The 20,329-nt window shown below is 50.2% G+C and overlaps 4 protein-coding genes across 4 annotated transcripts; 1 reads left to right on the top strand and 3 right to left on the bottom strand.

The window, feature by feature from the left end:
* Positions 1 to 78: 78 nt before the first annotated feature.
* Positions 79 to 3,141, bottom strand: FTJAE_8178 (uncharacterized protein; the record flags this gene model as incomplete). Its single annotated transcript, XM_037354967.1, has 1 exon — positions 79 to 3,141. One exon carries the CDS (start codon positions 3,139 to 3,141, stop codon positions 79 to 81), a length of 3,063 nt encoding a protein of 1,020 aa, XP_037204766.1.
* Positions 3,142 to 7,286: 4,145 nt separating this feature from the next.
* On the top strand, positions 7,287 to 10,226 carry FTJAE_8177 (budding BOI2; the record flags this gene model as incomplete). The annotated part of the gene is made up of 3 exons (XM_037354966.1): positions 7,287 to 7,353; positions 7,429 to 7,572; positions 7,630 to 10,226. The coding sequence occupies 3 exons, from the start codon at positions 7,287 to 7,289 to the stop codon at positions 10,224 to 10,226; spliced, it is 2,808 nt and encodes a 935-aa protein (XP_037204765.1).
* A 1,043-nt stretch (positions 10,227 to 11,269) lies between these two features.
* On the bottom strand, positions 11,270 to 15,187 carry FTJAE_8176 (forkhead box J2; the record flags this gene model as incomplete). Its single annotated transcript, XM_037354965.1, has 1 exon — positions 11,270 to 15,187. The coding sequence occupies one exon, from the start codon at positions 15,185 to 15,187 to the stop codon at positions 11,270 to 11,272; it is 3,918 nt and encodes a 1,305-aa protein (XP_037204764.1).
* Positions 15,188 to 16,465: 1,278 nt separating this feature from the next.
* FTJAE_8175 (sulfate transporter) lies at positions 16,466 to 17,853 on the bottom strand (the record flags this gene model as incomplete). The annotated part of the gene is made up of 2 exons (XM_037354964.1): positions 16,466 to 17,545; positions 17,611 to 17,853. The coding sequence occupies 2 exons, from the start codon at positions 17,851 to 17,853 to the stop codon at positions 16,466 to 16,468; spliced, it is 1,323 nt and encodes a 440-aa protein (XP_037204763.1).
* Positions 17,854 to 20,329: the final 2,476 nt, after the last annotated feature.

Below are 20,329 nucleotides of genomic sequence, written 5' to 3'. Positions count from 1 at the left end.
CTTGTTTCCAGAACGCCTCGCATAGGAACGAAAATCCCAAATTATCCCATTCCCACCAAGAAAGAACACCCAAAGACTCTATTCATCATCCGATATGTCGATGACTGGTGTCGGGGGTGGCCTTGGTTGCCTACTAGCATGCCCATTAACCGAACCTTTAGGTTGCGGTGCTGGTGAATCGTCATCAGACTCCTCCGGCTCCCATACTGCAGACCACGCTCCATCAGGAGCCACTTTGATGTTTCTTGTCCGAGTGTCGCCATTGCTGATCAGCGAACGCCTCACTGCTGCGAGATAATCATCCACCAAGAGACTGATAGGACGTGCATCGAGTCCGCATATTGGACAACCCCATCTGTCCACCAACGAAGGTTCTTCCCCCTGTTGCTGCGGGCCGCCTCCTTTTTGAGGCTCTTTTCCACTTCTGGTCCCCAAGAACGTTTCTAGATCAAAACATTCCAAGTGCTTGCATTGACCGCCCCTGACAGGAACCGCAACCCTCTGCTTACTAAAAGGGTCTGCCAAGGAGATTGGCAGAGTCTCGTCCTGGACGATGATGTCGTCTGAATCCGAGGGACGCAAGCGGCGTATTATCTTGTGCTTCGTTTCCTCTGCTGGGAAGTGCCGTGACTGTATAAGGTCAGTAATCGCCTTATGGCTCATTGTCTCCACTATCTCAATCGCCATAAAATGCTTATACCCCGGCTTGGAATTCTGTTCAACAGCAGGATAGCTGATGGTCATCTTGTTCTCACCCTCAACTAAGAAATCTGTCAACTCCAACGGCTGATCTTTATGAAAATGTTGTTTTCGTCGTAGCTCAAGGGACTTTGAATTCAGGTCAAAAAATATATGGCTAGGCCAGCAAGTTGCAGACATCACCCAATCTGACTCGCATGGTTCAGCTTGTGTCTCAGGTTGCACAATCATTCGCAGCCGGTAACGACGAGAGCCCTCGGAATAGTAGCAAAATGGAAGACCAATGCCCTCGATTTTCTTCGCTAACTTTTGTATCTGTTCTTTTGTCACGTTGAAAGACAAAGACCGCAGTCCCCTTTGAGGCTCAAGGGCTAGAGGTTGGTATACTAGCTGTCTGACAAATTGATAATGTCGAGTTTTGCCAGGAATCAAGGGAACACGCCTGGGACTGCGTACACCGACATGCTGCAACCCAACTTGAAGTGAGCCATAGCCATACGGGCTAGCTGGATATTCGGCTTCCGGTATTTGCTGGACGGGCCCGGCCAGTGAATGCGGATAGCTAGCGACCGGTACCTGGTATGCTGGATTTCGTGGCCCTATCGGGTGAGCGGAATAAACATGAGCTGGCGGAGCTGGCATTATGTTATATTGCGGATTAGATGCCCTGCGAGGTGGGTTTAATTGATTGTATGCCATTTGAAACTGCGGGGACTGCATAGGCTGGCCATGATGATGAGGGCTCATCTGCGAAACTGGACTCGAGACTTGCGGCGTTCCTGCCAGCTGGTGTTGCGGTGCTTGGTTTTCGGTGTATGTCCCGTGAGGGGCGGGAAGCGCCTGGGATGGATGTGCAAACGAGGCTGCTCGTCGTTGTAATAAAGGGTTATTCGGCGGTAAAATAGCTGTTCGTGATGGGCCATTCGATGGAATGATAGGAGTGTTGTTAGTCGTGGCAGGAGATCCGCGGTTTGGCAGTATCGGGAGCGACCCAGCGCTTGATGACCTAGGTAATGGATGCTGTGGTAACTGGGGAGACTGGTAGGCAGTGGCAAAATGAGGCGACGATGTTGTAGTATCAGTTTGGATGTGGAGGTGATTCGGTCGTCGTAGTCCCTGGATCCCGCTGACACTGTTGCCTGTAGAAGGCGGGTGGCTACTCACAGACGCTGGGCTTACCACCCTTGGGTCGCCTACAGGCCTAACAGCGAATGCATCGAAATGTGAGGGAAGGGGAGGAGATGAAGCAGGTGCGGTATGCACGGGATAAGATGGGTCAGTTGCTGTAGGCGGTAGCGATTGATGTCCACGTTGTGCAGCTATATGAGCACTCGAGCCTGCATCTTTTAGCCGGAAGAGTGAGTATTTCGTTGAAATAGGAAGCGGATTCTGGGGTAACGTACTGGATGTTGCTCGTTGAGCCGATATAACAAGGTCCCGGTATTTCATCGCAATTGCCTCCCTCGCGCGTTTGAGGGTTTCAGGAGCCTCAACGCGAGCCTCGTATGCAGCTTCGTCCAGCCTATCCTGATCAAAAATGGCGTTCATCGCAGCTGCCACAGGTCCGTCATTTATGCCAAGGCTCCTGCGGCTCATGGTGAACAGCATAGACTGTAGACCTTTGGCTCGGCAACGTAGGACGAATGTCAGCTCGTATGCGAGCAAAGGATACTTTCGTGCTAGAACATTTTGTGAGAGCGATTGCCAGGTTGTTGCTAGTTGGATGAGAAATGCAGAAATGTCTCTAGCCGCTTCTGTATTGGGGAAAACCCTTGAGAACTCAGCAATGGTACTGGGAAAATTGGCAAACCATTGCAGATGTGCATGGGACATGTGTTCATTCTTCCTAAGAATGGTTTGCGCTACGTCAAAGGCAGCATCCAGCAGGTTTGGCTGCACTAATCCATGGAAGAGCGCATGAATCGGCCCTCTATTTAAGGACCAAGCACAAAGTGCCTGGTGAAAAGCAATGTAGAAGAAATCTTCGTTCTGGCATGCTTCCGCCAAGATCCTGTATCGTGGTTTTTCAACTGTCTCATTCAGGAGCCCGGCATGGGCAGCTTGTGCCATGCGGTGGTCGATCGAGTTGGACCATTTTAGACAGATATTTCGGTCTCTGGAATTTCCCGGACTTGTTGCTTCTTGAACCCGAGGGCGCTTTGCTTGATGACCAATAGCAGTGGCTGGTCTGATATGCTGTCTCGAGTTCGTTTCTAGAGGCACTCCTGGATTTCGAGGGCGTATTTCTATGTGGGAGAGCGGCGAGGCTGTTGCCTGAGGAGCTTGATCAGCCAACGGAGGGCCAGTCGCCGCAGGTTGAATTGTCGGTTGAGTGACGTAGTTTTGCTGTGGCATAGAAGTCCTGGGGTGCAAGGAGATGGCGGCCGTAGAGTTTGGGTAGCTGGTATTAGTCGCGACGTGTGTCGAGTCGCTTTCGTTCATGTTACTATCAGAGACTGGCCCCCCGGGCCCTGCGCTTCCTACGTGAGCGCTTGGATCGGGATGAGTGCAGTCGGTTTGATTCGAGACATTCGGGCTCGGTGCGTCGGTCAGCGCCGGAGAGGGCAGGACGGTCGAAGCTCTATGATCGAGTCAGAAATGTTGGAGAATGTAAGCAATGTCAACGTTGGTGGCGATAGTTCGAATCCTAGAAGGACATGCAAGGCTACGAGACGCAGCCGAGGATCCGTTGCTTGGCAAAACAACATGCCCGAGAGGATGGGAAAGGGTCTTTAGTTAGGGGAAGATCATATACCTTGCTGATTCTCCGGCACCTGGTTGTTGTTCGAATGATTGCTCGGTCGGGTGATTATCGCGATGTATGTCATTGTCGTTCTGGGTTGGGGGAGCAGCGTCAGACACCTTTCTCTTTTTGTTCCGTTGCCGGGAATTACTGGAGGCTACTGGAGCGAGTCTAGTAGGGTTGGTTGTTGCGGATGGGTCCCCTGTCATCCATGAGCGAGCGCGACCACCAAGGAGGAAATTGACAGTTTGGTTGGAGGAAGCGATCTGTTGAGCATCGGGTGAAGGGTTAGCCCGTGACTGATTCGACTTTGAGGTATGTGGCATTTCACGGATGTATGGTGTTTTTTTTTTTGTATGAAGATCTGGGTCACGATGTAGAGTTGCTGCAAAACCTGGGCGCGGAACACTAGTTGAAATCATGCTTCAACGTCGCCGCTTTTTGAAGTAGAGTGCCGCAGAGTCAATCATGGTTCAGCGAAGTGAATTCGCACGATCAAGGCAGCGAGGGTCGTGAATCAACATCGAGAGCGAAGTGGTTGAGGTGAGTGAAGTCAAGCACAAGACAAGGCAAACAGCGATGTTGTCAGTGCAGCTCGACGAGCAAAACCAACCCAATAGCACAGCCTGCGGTGGAAGAAATTTGAGGTCGAAGAAAGGTCGATATCAAGACTTATCAGAGGGATGGGTGTCCGTGGCTGCGTAAGTAGGTAGGTAGATGGTTGGATAACTGGATAGATGGGGGATGTGTGAATATTGTTGGTTGGAGGCAAGCGGAGAAACCCTGAGCCCAATTTCGAATAGTTGCCAAATAATGGGAAAGGTGCAAGCGCAGGCAGTCGAGCCTTCCATGGCAGAGATATTATTGAACAAAGGAAAATAAGGTAGGGTAGGTAAGGTAGGTACCTTGGGTGGCGCCAACCGACCTTGAGAAGGAAGGCTTCAGCTACCAACAAACAACCTAACAAAGAAATGAGGGGGGAAGAGCAAAGAGGTAGGTACGTACCTAGGACAAATACGCAATACATCCAATACATGGTAGGTACTAACTTTCCTACCTAGGTAGTACATCTTGTCGTTCTGAGGACTGGATGTATGTACCTTAGCTGCAGCCAGCCGATAGTCAAGTTCTCAAGTGGCTGATAGGTACCTTACCCTCCTGGGGCAGGAAAACAGCGAACCTTTATAGGGTGTTAAAATAAACTTGGTAAAAGCTATCCTAAGCTTAAGCTATATTGCCTAAGTCTTTTTGTCATTTAGGATCAAGGTCCTGTTCTTTCTTTTCTTTCCTCCCCTAGCTTACCGACCTCCCTATGCTTGGTGGAAGTCCTTATTAATGTTCACAATTGCACTGCATGTCTCAGGCCTACAGCATGAATCATATGCCCTATTGTGAACCTATTCCAAAATAGATGTTTATCGACGTCTGTACCCTTGAATGTCTTCTTTCTTATCGAGATGCTCCCTCTCAAAAGACAAGTTTGAATTTAGGCTACCGCAATTTTCGCTTAGACCATTGCTTTGTGTACATTATCATACGTATCACGTATGTGACTCAGCGCAACTACCTACCTCTAGGTATGGACCCTTCTTTTTTGTCTGAGAAAAAAAGTGTGAGAGCGGGGAGAATGTGATGTGATGTGATCTTGGCATTGACGTTGACGTTGACTGGGTTCTCGTTTATTTAAACTCTGGTGAACTAACTTAAAAACATCCTGTGTACCTAGTAGGATGAATTTGTCCATTATCGAACACCAAAACATTGGATTCGTCGTCGATTATTTGCCTCGAATCGTTGTCTTGGATACACACCGTGTGGAATTCCATTTCTCACCACACGACGACTTATGTTGCCTTTTGCTTCAGCCAGCCAAAAGTCTTGTTGTGCACAAACCATATCGGTTTGAAGAATTATACGTTACACGACCTGCACCGTGCCTCATTTCCTCATATGAATGACAAGTATGTAATCGGAAGTAGGTTGGCTGGTTGATAACCAAGGCCCCATGAGTTCAACAACACCGTAATTTCCGTTTGCTGCAAAGCGTCTGGTCATAAAAGCAGGCCTCTGCCACAATTCCGGAGAGCCATGATCATGCTAACGTTGGGACAGATTATCAAGACCCAGCAAACAAGACCCAGCAAACAATCCTGTAAGTTGTCATAGCAAGTACATGCCAATGTTGGCTTGTCCTCAAATGTGTCTGTCTCTCACCCATGGTTATAATTCAGCTTGACATGGGAATCAATGGGGCCTGGGTACCTGATATGAATGCCAATAAACAGTAGCCAGTTTGTTGCGCCAGGATCTTTGATTGCACGATAACTACCTTAGGTAAGGTACCTTACATAGTGCTAAGTCACGATGGCATTCCTTCCTCTTATTATGAGCCATATAGCCCTCATCATTTTCATCGTGAATCTAGGGCCACTAAGGTAGTGCGCACTTATGACACAGCACGTAAGTAGTCAGGTCATATGTATATACTACTGTCAATGGATGGGAACAGGAAGAACGAGTTCCTCCCATACCCCATTCCATATGTCTGAGTTATTCAACAAGTCTGGTGACTCTGCCATGCCCGTACCCGTGACTGCCGGTCAATGCAATACTGGTAAGCTCAATATTCGGCCATATCTGTTTGCCTTGTACTACTTGAGAGCTGGCCCTGACCCTGCATTATCACCAATTTGCTGCATCGCTAGCATTCGCGACCCGTGTACAACTACTTCATTCTTCAATAATCTTATATACCTCACTAACTAGTTGGGCTTTTCGCCAAACTGAGTGATCGCTGCTCAGGAAAGAGACCTCTTGCTCAAAGCCATTGAGGCAATATACAAAGCCAAGGCAACGAACGACACCTGCTCCCGCTCATGTCGAGTCCGCTTTGCTGGCTTCCTAAAATAGTATCTGCAAAAGCTCGACCACATCATCCAATCCCGGGAGTCCTAGGACTGGACTGGACTGGACTGGACTGGAGGTCGATACATACACTATATGGAAAAGTATTTACTACGTCCACCAGCAAGTCAAATCCTATCCCATGATCCATTCTACTTCTGTCGAACCGTTGATTACCGACAGCTTCTCACCTGCTTGTTTAAATATTTCACGACAACGAACCTTGAGTCTCCGGACGTGTTGTGACCTGGCCTACAGCCTTTATCAAAGCCATATGTTCTGACCTGGCCACCAGGGAGCAAGAATTGGGGCGCTAAAATAAACTGGTCTCGAGGCTGGCTAAGATATACTTAAGCTTGCCCAAGTCTTTTCATCACTTGCATCAGGAAAAAACCCTCCCCTTGCTCGGTCGCACCAATCGCAGCCTTCCACGCTAAGATACCCAGGCATCTCCTCTTGTCCAGGGACCACGCACTTCACACTTCTTCCCCAACCGCGACGACTGCTCCACCCCAGCAAAGCATTCGTACCTTAGCGCACCACTCGAGCGCACTATCATAGCGCACCACCTCAGCCACGGCCGGGCTTGGTGTCTGTCTCCTCAAGCTCTTATACCCAACTTACGCATCATCTCCAGCTCTTTCGCTGTGGAGAGTTGAACCGACCGAACCCAGCTCTGGCAATACGGCGACAGAGTATTGGTTCGGTGGATGGCGTACAAGTCAGACTTCGTTCTGTTTTCCTCACTCTACCGACAAGCCTCTCTCTTGGCTGGCTGGCTACCCGCTGTAACTATCAGGCTCGGTCCAGCGCCACCGTCAGGTTCCGCAGAGTTTCCAACCGCCCTTAAACTGCCACTCCGTTCCTCCCTGCACGGCCTCAAACGTCCGACATCAACGCAATCGCCTCAACCATCAACAGCGCATCGCTTCATCTCATCATGGCCTCACGAGGCCCCAATGAAGGGTCGCCCAAGCCAGAAGTTGGCGACACCTTGATTGTGATACGTATGTTAATACTCTGGCCTCGCGTTCTTTGTCTATAGTATCCTCTGATACTGATTTCGTTTCCCAACCCTGCAGATGATTTCCAGGCTCGAAGCTCCGATGAACTCAGTCTTGCGAAGGGAGACCGAGTTGAACTTATAGAACGAGACGACGAGTTTGGTGATGGATGGTTCCTTGGCCGTCATCTGGTCAACAATAATAATGGACTCTTTCCTGAAGGTTGGTTAAAACGTTGTTCTACAGCCCACGGCGAGAACATTGATTGACACTTGGCAGTTTACACTAGGCCAGCCCCAAGAAATATCCCCACAAGCACTTTCAGTGCTTCGAAGGCCCAGACTGCTCAGCAAGAACAGGCTCAGGACTCGAGCGCTGATACAGGTACCAAAGAAGAGAACGAGTTGCAACAACCACAAACTAGGAACCCTGTGACATTACCTCTCAATAACGTCAAATCCGAACCCTCACTGGTGTCGAGCGAGCCGCCTGTGTTGCCCGCCTTGAGCCAACTAACGACTCAGAATCAGGACAGCCCTGTCTTGCATGAAACGCTCACTGTTATTGACGAGCACATTACCGATTTACGATCACCAGCGAGCAATGGCGGACTCCGAGCGATAGCGAACGACTCTGGAAGCGAATATAGCAGCACCCATCCCGACCAACGAACATCATACATACAAGGTGAAGAGACTGACGAAGAAGAGGAGGGTTTCCATACGCGAGACGAAGTCGAATCGTGGTCTCCCGATGACGTTGCCGAATATCTCTTTACGTCGGGAGTCGAAAAGCACCACTGCGAGGTCTTTAGGGACCAAGAGATATCCGGTGAGGTTATCCTTGGTATGGATCAGAGCTCACTGTTCATCAAGGCATTCGATCTTGGGTCTGTCGGCCGGCGCCTCAAGACTTGGCACAAAATTAAGGCACTTCAGGATGAAGTGAGTAACCAAGGCCTGGAGACACGGCGTACAACACAAACCTTTGGAAACGATGGTTCAGAAGAAGGCCGTAGATCTCGGAGCCGAGCAAACACCCTGACCAATCGGCCCACTTCTATTCAGACGAGGCGACTCTCTTTATCACAGAATACGCCAAAGGCATCTCCGACATTTGGAGGATCTCATGCGCAAGAGAGCTCTAACCGCGCTAGTCATATCAAGCGGCCATCCGCGGCGTCGATCAGGGAATTGAACCATTCGCGTCGACACTCTTCGTCGACTGACTTTCGCCAAGCTGGCCCTCCGACGGCAAGCCCAGCCGTTCCCGTTCCTAGGATCGCGACATCGGGTACTTTCCCCGGAAGCGAGACTGCCCATAAAAAGCAACCATCATTTGACAGAAATTGGACCCTAGGCAACGCTTATTCGCAACCCCCCCAGCGACCCCTTTCTTCAACTGGCCTTCAGGATCTACTTAGCCCATCGGGAGCAGAAGCACAGGATTCTAGCGTCGACGCTGATCGGGGTTACTTCTCCGGAACAGAAGTGGATGGGAGGAAGAGAAACTTGTTGCGAAAGCGCGACAGCAATGCTGAATCGAGAAAGTCAAGCTATGCCGAAGAGCAAAGGGTTAGAAGCGCCACAGCTATGGCACGACAGTCAAGATTCGGTAGCGTGGGGTCTATTGCGGAAGGGGGTATCTCGTCAGCAGCTCAAAAGTACTACGGTATTCAGTCTGGCGCTCATAGGAGAACTGCGTCAGCCGCTTCGGAATCAACGATGAACATGCCACCACCCAATGACGTTCCTTCACCCACCGTCACCAAACTGGACACTTCGGTCAGTTCCGCTCGCTCAACCGCCTCACCTATGACATCGAGACATCAAGGTTTCAACTCGGACTGGCTGTCGTCAATGGTCAACAAACCCATTGCCCTGGCTGGAGGAAAGGGTATGCGGGCCATATCTGATAACCTTAGCCTTGACCGATCGAAGGCGTCAACTCCAACGGACTCATCGAACAAAGATTTCTTGGTCGACTCACCTGCGCGAACCGGCTCGACAACTCCATCAGGCGGAGCAAGCTTCGATCTTGAGTCGCCCGACACTGCCAAGAGTCCTAGTACTCCCTTAACCCAGCTCAACAAGAAGGCTGGGAAGAAGGGCAAGAAGGAAACGAGCGCATACACCCGCGGGCTGCTCAAAATCTCGCCAAAGGAAGCAAGCAAAGATGCCGATTATAGTGGCTGGATGAGGAAGAAGAGTTCCAACCTCATGACAACCTGGAAGCCTCGTTTCTTTGTTCTCAAGGGCCGGCGGCTTGCTTATTATTACTCAGAAGATGACGACCAGGAAAAGGGACTCATCGATATCTCGTTTCACCGAGTTCTACCAGCAGACAATGAAAAGCTCACAGGTCTTCATGCTACGATCACAAGCCTTGGGGGTCAGTCGATGCCTGCGTCCCAGAATGGCGATGATAACTTGGAGAAGGGAGATGACTCTATCTTCATCTTCAAGCTGGTTCCTCCCCGAGCTGGTCTCTCCAGGGCTGTGAACTTCACAAAGCCAACCGTTCACTACTTCGCTGTTCCCAACCTAAAGCAAGGTCGTCTATGGATGGCGGCCTTGATGAAGGCGACAATTGATCGAGATGATTCAAAACCCATCACTACGACGTACCAGCAAAAGACAATTTCTCTTTCTAAAGCCAAGCAGATGCGTCATCGCCCACCGGCTCTGATGAACCTCGACGAAGGGGCCGAAGAGGACGCTAGCACGGCCCGAAAGGAAGCCAACGGCCTGGGAATTTCATACGACGAGGCCGACAGCGGTGTTTCTGGCGTCGACAAACTCGCGGGCCAAAAGGTTGAAGAAACCAAGTCAAACCTAGAGTCTGAGAAAGAGCAAGAGAACCTACAGACAGCTTGATCGATGCCATACACACGGCATTACTTCTAAATTTCTTTCTAATCGGTGTGAGGCGTATCTGACCTTTCCCTAACAAAACTTCTCTTACACATTTTCCCACACCCCCTTCTCATATAGAAGCTTAATCCTTTTCTTTGCTTTTCTTTTCTTTTTACTTGATACCTCGGGCGCAGGGGGGAACTGGAAATCTCAGTAAGATATGGTGATGAAACAAACAGACGTGGATGGAATGCAATGCAATGGAAAGTGGAGGATAATCTCAGCTCATCCCTTTGGTAGTGGATATGCACGGGCTGGGACTGGCGAACAAGAACGAACAAGAATGTCATGTTACAAGAGACAATGATGATGAGGACGGCTTTTGTTACTGGCATTTTTACAAACATGAAAGTCTTGAGGATGATTTGCTGAGCTGGAGAAAATGAGCGTCCCTCTGGACGGCGTACGTGCTGGTAGCTTGAAATCCTGTTTTTCTCGTGGTCGTAATGTGTACGAAGATCTTTATGTTTGAGTGACACAAACCTATTGCAATCGAGAGCACCCTGGGGTGGATGGAGAATTTCTGCTGAGCAGAGAACACGGATTGAGCTGAGGGCGTACAATTAAGCTGTGAAGTTCACGTAGTCTCACGCAGATAGACTGAATGCAAAAAAAAAGTTTATGAAATATCGAATTGGAAGACGATCGCTTGCTCTAGAGGTATATGAGACAAGAGAAGAAAGGGGCATCAATGGCCCCAACAAGAAACTCCATGTACCTTTTTGGATCAAGCTTCTTCGCTTGACATGTGACCCTATCATGAAAAGAATGCCCTAAAGCATAAAGGGTCCTTTGCTTTGGGACGTTAGAGCCTTAGTAAAATAAGTCCAGCGCCCCTGGGTCGTATCCGTCGTTAGACCATCCAAACGCCATGAAAAGGATTGTACCCTACTCTAGTATCCCACTACCTCTTTCTAACCTTCGCGGTATCCTTGAACTTGACTCTGGTCAATCCAGAGGTGGCACCTCAATGATGGTAACAGCAGCCACATCAAATCTCGATCTCAAACTTTCTGGTTCATACCCGTCAGAAGCTGCCGAATGGATTTCATGAGGTGCAGCTCGATCCCTTCGAAGTTTCCAACAGCCTCACCCTCACCAGGTGGTGGGACAATGCTAGCGTCTGCTATGCCGAGTACTCGGTCAATAGCCGACAACGTGACAGCCTCCGCTTTGGCCTCGCCAAGCTTTGGGTTGAGAGCTTTGACAGAGACATCCTTGAAGCCATTAATGGACGCGAGAACTTTGGCGTCAAAGAAAGGCATCGTCTCGGCAGCAGGGGGCGAGCCCAAAGAGGCGGGTCCAGGCGTGGGACTCTTTGATTTCATGTAGGCATCAACAACCTGGCGGATGCCTTTCATGCAAATCGTCTCCATTTTGTCGTTCTCGGTCGCATCTTTTTTAAGGCCGATGCAGCGGTTGAGTGCTGACATGACAATCCCTTCGGCTTTGGGGTTACGAGCCTTCTTAAGGTTTTCGATCAGGCCACTCTTCAGCTTGACAACCGCAGCGAGGAGCTTGGGCTCGATGGCATAGCGGGCTGTGGGAGACGCTGCTGAAACCGACGGGGTGCGGTTCACAGGAGTGGCAGGCTGTTGTTGCGCCTGTGGCGGTCCTGTTCCAGGCACAGTCTTCGCGGCAGCAGTCAGAGGCACTGAGGGGTGGGGGTGGTGCTGCTGCTGCTGCGCAAGCGGTGCGCCAGCAGGAACGGCTGCAGCATTGGCGTGCCCTTCCTCGCTCTTGATCGGTGTGTTTGCTGGTGGTGGTGGCCGTGGTGCGTATGGGGAACTATAAGCACCCTGCGGGGGCACCCCAAGCTGTGGGCGCAGAGGGGCTGGCGGAGGTCCGTAACCTGGTGGTAGCTGTGCTGGCGCTGGCGGTTGTGATGCCACCGCTACTGGAGCTGGTTGGCCAGGCGTTGGTGGTGATGCAGATGCACCAAATGGCTGCGCTGGCCGCCCCGGCTGCGTCTGCTGTGCCGCGTATGCTGGCATATGATAACCAGGAGGTGCTTGGCCAGGGGGGTAGCCAGTAGCTCCAGGTGCCATATGCTGGGCATTGTAGGCATACGGAGCTGGATATTGGCCATACGCGTGTGTTGCTGCACGGTCTGGTGACGATGCCTTTCTCTTCTTACCAGCATCGAGTTCAACACCTGGAACACGAGACCAAAGGTTCGTAGTCTCATCTTTTCTGAAAGCCTCATTTCCAATAAGATTATGGCGCACACTGCTTTCCCAACCTTTCGTTTCTGTATGGAAGTAGAACCAGGGATATCTCTCACAAATGCGCTTGTAAATCTGTTTGAGCGTAAGACCGTCCGGTCCAGCCGCGGTAAGCGTTTCGTCGATAAGCACGCCATAGTTCTTGTTTGGCTTTTGGAGCTGTTCTTCTGTGTAGTCCTCGATTTTGAGCTCCAAGGGAGGGGATTTTGGTCGAGCTTTTTTCTCCTTCTTTTCTCTTGCTCGCCTCTCTGCATCTGAACCTTCAGCACCGTCCTCCCGAGGCTTGCGAGGTTTGTACTTGCGTTTTTCTGGTCTCCCCGAAGATCCCTCCGGTAAAGGATGTTTTCGGGGCCGTCCAACCTTACGTTTGATCGGCGGCTCTACTGGAGGTGCCTGTGGCAAGGTCTTCTTGGCAATCTCTTGCTGTTGCTTCTTCAGCAACCGCTGCTCCCGTTTTGACATATAGCCATTCTTGGGTGGCCTGCCAGGTCCCCTCTTTTTGGGTATTTGAGGCATCAAATGTCCTTGATGCGGGTCAAGCATGCCATCCTCCTTCAATCCGGAGTCTGCTCCAGCAATTGTCATGTCATCGATGTCCATGTCCATATCCATGTCCATGTCCATTTCTGCATCCATTTCACCATCTGCCTCCTCTTCCATATCAGCTTCAGCCTTGGCTTCCTTTTCTCGGACTGTCTCCACTGTTTGGATGGCTGCTGTCTCCTCAGCTTCTGCCTCAGCCTCAGCCTCAGCCTCATCTTCATCGCCGTCACCAAAGTCAGGAGACTCAGGTGGGCTGGCCACATCAGACAGTTCATCGCTCGTATCCTGGATTTCGCCGTTACCATGCGCAGACTCGAAGTCGAAACTCATCTCCTTTCCGCCTTGGGCGTGTCGCTTTTTGAGGGTCATGGCGGGTTCTTCCTCGATATCCTCCTCGGCACCCGTTCGGCCCCTCTCAACTCCATTTATGAGAAATCGGAAGTCGACGTCTTTTATTTGCAATCGATCGCCGCATCGCAGGACGAGCTTTTCACGATTGTAGTGCACATCCTCACAGAAGAACCCATTCTTATGAAGAGGTATAGCTTCGAAGACACCCATGTCTTGATTGTATGCGATCTTCAAATGCTCCCGGGAAATAGCTTTCGTCTTGGAGGCAATGTTTGGACCTGGTGAGTGAATGCCAATAAACGGAACATGGTAAGGCGAGGGACGCAGAGAGCCCAGATCAACTGCTGCAGCGCCAGGCGTATGAGAAACATATTGTCGGTTAGAAATCATATTTTCCTGAGCTTGTGCTGCTGCTTCATCCAAGTCGTGCTGTGATGACCCCTGTGTACTCGTCTTACGCCTTTTTGTAGGTCGGGGGTTTTCCCCAGTATCTGATTCGGGACCCAGCATACCTCCCTCTTCACTGACATAGGATTTGCTGAACTTGCTTCGATCTGGGTGTATCGGGGAAGGTGGTGGGAGGCCTAGGTGTACGTTCTCTTCAGTACGTCGCCTATACTCTTCGGCGCGTCTTTCGTCACGGCGTGCCTGCTCCAGTGCACGCTGATCTCGTCCAATTATGACAGCATAGGTGGTCATCTGAAATACGCTGTCGGCAAATTCAATACGTGCAAAGGATTCAAGAGCCTTGTGAGAATCTGATTGGCGCGCCGAATTTGTCGGGGCAATGCCTTGGAAAGACTCGTCTAACGGGTTAGGCAAAGTGACTTGAGCTGGAGTGACTGTGGGAGGTGGTGACATGGCTGTGGCTGCCCCTGACATTGTGGCCAGTGCCATCATCATGTAAGCGTGCTGGTTGATGGTAGGCATCGATGTTGCAGCATAAGGAGTCGAAGGCGCAAACTGCTCTCCCAAGTTGTCGGCCTGCATCTGTAGCTGCAAGGGTGTAGATTGTTGAGCTTGATCAACATTTAATGTTACAGCCGCATCGCGAGGGGTTGAAGCGTCAAGCATGGTGCGATCACCAGAGTTAGCAATCACATGGACTGAGACCGCGGTGCTCGATGGCATCTCTGGCTGTTGCTGTGATGTTGATTTGGTAGCACTAGCAGCTGTAGGAGGAGCGCTCGGAACGCCGTGAGTCGAGGGTGGCGTAGATGGTGAAGGTCGAGAGTCTGACACTTTCGCTGGGGCAGACGATGCTGATTCTTGGTTAGGGGTTGCGGCCTTTGGTGCAAGAGCAGCCGAAGGTTCTTCGGGCGATGGATTTAATGCGACTATTGGAGGAGGAGCAGATGCAGTTGGGACGATTGCTGTCGAGGGAGGCGCGGGAGTGGATGTGGAAGTTGAGTTTGAAGGGTTGGCAGTCTTGGCCATAGTCGAAGAGCAAGAAACCCCAGCAGAGTTTCCGTTTGAATTTGGGCTTGAAGTTTCAATTGGGGCAGAAGTAGAAGCAGAAGGCGTTGGGAGTTTGGCCGGTGCCGAGTCAGCAACTTTTGAGTCGCGGTTTTCGTCGTTGCTCGTCGGTGAATGCGAAGTCGCGTTTATCTTTGTCGCAGATGGAGTGGGAGTCACATTTGATGGCGTCGCAGCTGGTGAAGACGCAGCTTGTGGCTGTGGCTTTGTTCTTGTTTCTGCTTCTGTTGATGTCGTCGTCACGGTCCTGGATGCGACAGCCTGGGCATCTCTGTCGGCACCCAGGCTGTTCTGCAGGCCATTCAGGCCAGCAATGGACGAAGTCATCGCTGCTCGTGCGACCAGCTCCTTCGTCACTTCGCCCTCACCTCAGGGTGTAATCCAGAAGGTATCGCCGTTGGCTGGAGACGGGTAAAATAAAACCTAAGGTTCAAGCGGGCGAGGCTTTCTGGGTCCTTTGAGCCGCGATAACTGAGATGGTCCGGGCGGGCAAGGCTGCACGTTTTGATAGGTCAGCTGAGGGGCTTCCTTCCTTCACGTACCCCGAGTCTCCTCTTACTTGCTACCTGAGCCTGAGATTGGCGGTTGACCGCGATGTTTTGCGCCGCTAGTACGCTTTGGGCAATCAGGAAGTCGCAATCACGAATATGACCTTGTTGGGTTGGTTGCACTTTCCCAGGCATTTACTTGTATGAAAGATTGAAGGCACCAGTTTCGATATTGTTCCAATAAGAGGCAGGTAGAGAAAATACATTAAAACTCTTTGTGAGGTAGATGACTCTGATAAGCAAGTGTGACCTCGGGCAAAAACCTTACTGCGTCTTCTCTTGAGTGAGGGAGGTACACATGTATGGTGCTACGTGAGTTCTTTCCCCGCGTTTGAGTTGTAGGTTTATTCCTTATTGTTCACGGACCAAAATAGAAATCTCTTGGAACAATATAATGCTTCAACTTTCATACCTGAGATCAACAAAAGCCGACCTTATTCATTCCATTTGCCGAATTCTCAATAACATAAAAAATGCCTATACAATCTTCAATGTCACTCAAATCCAGCCCCACTTTGTGTCCTTATGAGTGGCTTGTGTTGTATCATACAGTTCCTGACTTTGCGTTCTGGAGGCTCTCATTCTTGCATGTAACAATTTCGTTAGTAGTGCATTCCTTTACGTTTTCCCCTACTTTTTGCAACCAGCCTACCCTGTTGCTCGATGTGTAAATGAAGCTATCTGAATATAAGCATTTCGATGAGCATTATGAAATTTCTATTCCGAATCAAATCGGAGTCCTTAAACCTGTTCAATTGATCGGTCAAGCGTGGTCCCTTTGCTTAGAAGTACGTATCAGCATTTGGAAATGACAACCCAACGACTTACATTCAGAAACAACTAGGGTATACATGTTGTATTCTATACTCACTCTTTGTAACGCATGACTAGGTAGTATATTGAGAAGCCTATCGAGGCTCACGCTTCCACAAAATATCCAGGGCAAAGCTTATCATCAGCACCCGAAGCCGATGCCCTACTGTCTGAGAAGGAACAAAACGCCACGCGAAATGCGTGTTCATAAGGTCTTTGTAGTATAAAACAAAAGAGCCAAAATTCAGTGAAGCAGGGCCTCATGCTCGGTCGAAAATGCGCGGTGCGAGTATCGCTTTGTCAGTCGTTCCGAAAGACGATACGCTCCATGGCAGAGCATGCCGGCAAAGAACCCCACAGCATCGTTCCTGAAAGCGAGGATTCCAGCAGTGGTCACGAGCATGACAGTCCATCTCTCCAGACGTTCATCATCTGAAAGATCGCGTTGTCGACGAGGACCATGACCTGCAGCCGTGTTCCATAAGTCGGAGGCTCCTTGGTTGAGACTGTTGCCCACTTTGGCGAGCTCGAGACCAGCTGCTATCACCATGATGCCAAGAAGACTCTTGGGGTAGTGCTTCAAGAGATCTACGAGAGTTTCGCCAAACATAAGCCCCAGTACCAGCTTAAAAGCTCCCAGTACCATGATGCTGGAGCCGCTTCGAGCCCCGAAGCGATATTGGGCGGCTAATCCCCCGGCACCATGGCAGACAGGCATACTTCCGAACCAGGTGCTGCTCAAGTTCATCAGCGCAACGCTGATTCCGATGGATGTCACCGAGGGAGTGGGGAGTTCGGGTAGAAGATCCTGGGATAGTGCACTAACGGCGATGATAGAATTGAGTGTGGTCAGAGGCAGTTGTCCGATGGCCATCCACAGGGCAGGCGAATCACCCTTTCCGACCCAGTGCGGCATGACAAAGCGAGGGTGCCAAACATAAAGCCACGGAAGGCTCTCGTGAGAAATAGCGACCTGTACAAAGGCGAATAAGAGGGCGAGTATAAAGAAGATCAAAGCATAGGGGAACCGGGACAGCTTTTGTGTGCCAATTAGAACGAGGAAGGCGATCAAAGCCCACACACGGTTGTCAAGAGCTGGACGGCCCCAGTGCAGAGGCTGAAGCAGAGAAGATCCGGCGCCAAGAATCAACGAGAGGCCTGCTCCCAACTGAATACCCTTTACTACTGGGAGGGGTACGACACGGACAACCCCCTTCAAAACACCTGTAACACTCATGATGAGTACGGCAGCGCCAACCCATTGGCCTGCAGCCGTGACGACACCCATGGGAGAGCCATTTTGTATGGCTGCTGAGGCAATAGCCTATGCAGTAACCATGAGGTAAGCTTTGATGTAATTTGACACGAATATGTTGCTCGGATACTCACCTTCATGGGTTGGACAGGTAAAGGAATACCATAGAACACGCCAGTGAGGATGTTGAACAAGCCTGTGAACACTAGTGTACTTCCCAGATCGATTGATCCTTGTGCGGCCAAGGCAATCATCAGAGGCAGCAAGGTGCCAAGATCGCCCAGTGACCCCGATATTTCAGCCCATGGCGCGGTCCGTAGAGTCGTCAAGTTGTTGCGGTTTAGACGCCGTAAATCATTTGCCCACGGCGGTGCCATCTCACGTGCGTTCGACTGTTGTTATGGAGAATACACGCGCTTCTATTCGTAAGTAGTACTGACTTGGCGCTTGGCTCTCGCTATTCAATCTTGAACTTGCGATCAGATAGACCAGGGTAGTGGTAGGTGTCGGGTACCTTAGTAGATAGGTTGGCTGTCTAGTGGGTAGGTATCCCAAGGTCTCGGCCTAAGGTATGCGTAGGTAGTATTGGGTGCTTACAGGAATAGAATGGTTAGGACGAGTTAGTGACAGGCTGGCGAGCAAGGCCCGATCAAGAATGACGACGATCTAAGTTGAGAAGGTATGTTCGAGTCGCCCCGATAATTCTGGACTACCTAGACTACTTGCTAAAAGAGAGGATCGAAAGAATTAGCAAGGGAAAATGGCGCAGTGAGGAGTGTTCTTATGAGAGGATCAACATCGCCGAATCCGCTGTATCCCTTCTACGGCTCTTATCAAGGATGTCAGACACGTGTGGGACAAGGCCAAGTGATCAAGATGTTGCATCTCCTAGTCTAGGTTCTATCGTGGTCAGCTGTTAGTCCTGTATTACTATTGATTAACCTATAATAATACAGCGATATGTCCTCCAAATAGCATACTCACTACCCTATACTGATCTGTTGATGGGAGACTTTATCAAAACCTAGTCTAGGTGATCTCGCATAACACTGTGTGCGCTGATTACCAGTCTCGGGCGATTCAATGTAGTATAAAGGAAAGGTCACTGCTTACTGTGTCTGACAGAAAACCAAAGTTTCATAATAACTTATTTCTATATAGGAATTGTCAAAAGCTGGGCGTATCAGAAAATCAACATGCCTGCGCTACAAATAGCGTCAAAACGAACATTCAAGATTTGTCTCGTCATCAAGATTCGCTACCATCTATCTAGCGTCACCCACAGAAATCAACAAGCAAATCAACACAAGGACCACTAATCTACAGGTTTATCATGGTTTGCTAGGCAGAGAACAACCACATGCGCGTGAATTTCCGGTGCTCGATGTTAGTCAACCCCAGAGCAAAGTAAGTGTTGATCATCCAGTGGAAACACTGACCGCTCCCAAAATGATACATAGGGACCTCAACGGCGCCTGACACCACCTATAGAGCTACCTTATAGGAAGCAAGGAAACTTGTCCGAGACTTTATAAGTGAATGCTAGGTTAATAAACCCAGCAGAGAGCCCCCAAGCTTGAACTAGAGTTGCTTAAATATTTTAATCGCCTAAGATAGAGGTCCTAAGTTTTCTAAACCCCCCCTAGAGCCATTAACCCATTCGATGTTGCTAGGTGCGAAGTCTCAGAGTTGGGTTCCATGGTGACGATACTCTGTAGGTATACCACTAATTACGCACCCTATACTTCCGCGGATTCGTTCCTAGCTTAGGCCATATGCAGGGTCGGTACATATTTCGCAATATTATCGCTTCTGGAAGGCTAGAAGGCATATCGAACCCCCAGACCACCCTGACCGCATCTATGTTTCTTCAAAACTCAATATCTTCATTTCCCTAGGCGGTTGCTAGCCAAGCTCGGCCCCGGCTGCTGGGACGCCTCAATGTACGGAGTATGTGTGTATGTTTTGGTCTGCTTATCCGGCCACAGCTGTATTCACACAACAGTAATAGCAAAACCTCGCCAGGCTAGTAAGGATTTCCAGTTCGACCCAGGAAGGCGAGTCGTTGCCGTAGAAAAGCATGATAGGTATTTCGAAAAGCGCTCTCCTTCAAGTCTACGCACTAATGGCCTATGACCTCATCACACTACCAACGCAAGCGGTTGTCGCGCTGGGGTGCACTCCTCCCGGTGATAGCGAGGTGTCCCGGCTAGGGTAGGAAAGAAAACTCAGGACTTCAACCATAAGTGATGAAAATATTAGGTAAGTTTAGCCTAAGCTTAGGGGACTATTTGCGAGGTTTATTTTGACACCCTATATCAAGGTCCGTTGTTTTCTTGCCCCCTGAGGCCCGGCCACAAGTCGGCAGCTAGGGCGCGAGACCGTGTAGACATAGCCGCTTTATCCCTCGTCCCCGGGACTTCCAGCCGGGATTTCGATTGAGCTCCGGGTCTGGAATTCTGACCTCTAAATTCAACGAGCACCAGCTGACAATCCTGCCTTTGAATAAACCATATCGGACATGGAAAAGAGAACTGATGAGATGTCCGTCAAGAGAGTTTCGAGGCTTGCCGTGGCACCTATCCGTATGTTTTCAGTGGTCAGCTATGGGATATCGACTCTCCACTTTCCACGCCAAGCCGGCAGCCCAGGGCTCTCTCATGATGCTGGTAGACCCCCATGCCATGCAGCAGCAAACACATGTTGTGTTATTCAGAGTCATTAAAAGTCAACAGGATGAGACTTTGTTTGAGGATGGCGACAATGTTGATCGTGGGCCCTGGTGCTAATAACCTCTTTCGTCTCAAAGTCTTCTCCGATACTTTGATTATTGGATGACCGTCGCTCGCAAGT

Source organism: Fusarium tjaetaba, assembly GCF_013396195.1.
Source record: "Fusarium tjaetaba strain NRRL 66243 chromosome Unknown NRRL66243_c0000172, whole genome shotgun sequence".
NCBI classification, from domain to species: Eukaryota; Fungi; Ascomycota; class Sordariomycetes; order Hypocreales; family Nectriaceae; genus Fusarium; species Fusarium tjaetaba.
This window is presented reverse-complemented; position numbering and strand designations above follow the sequence as displayed.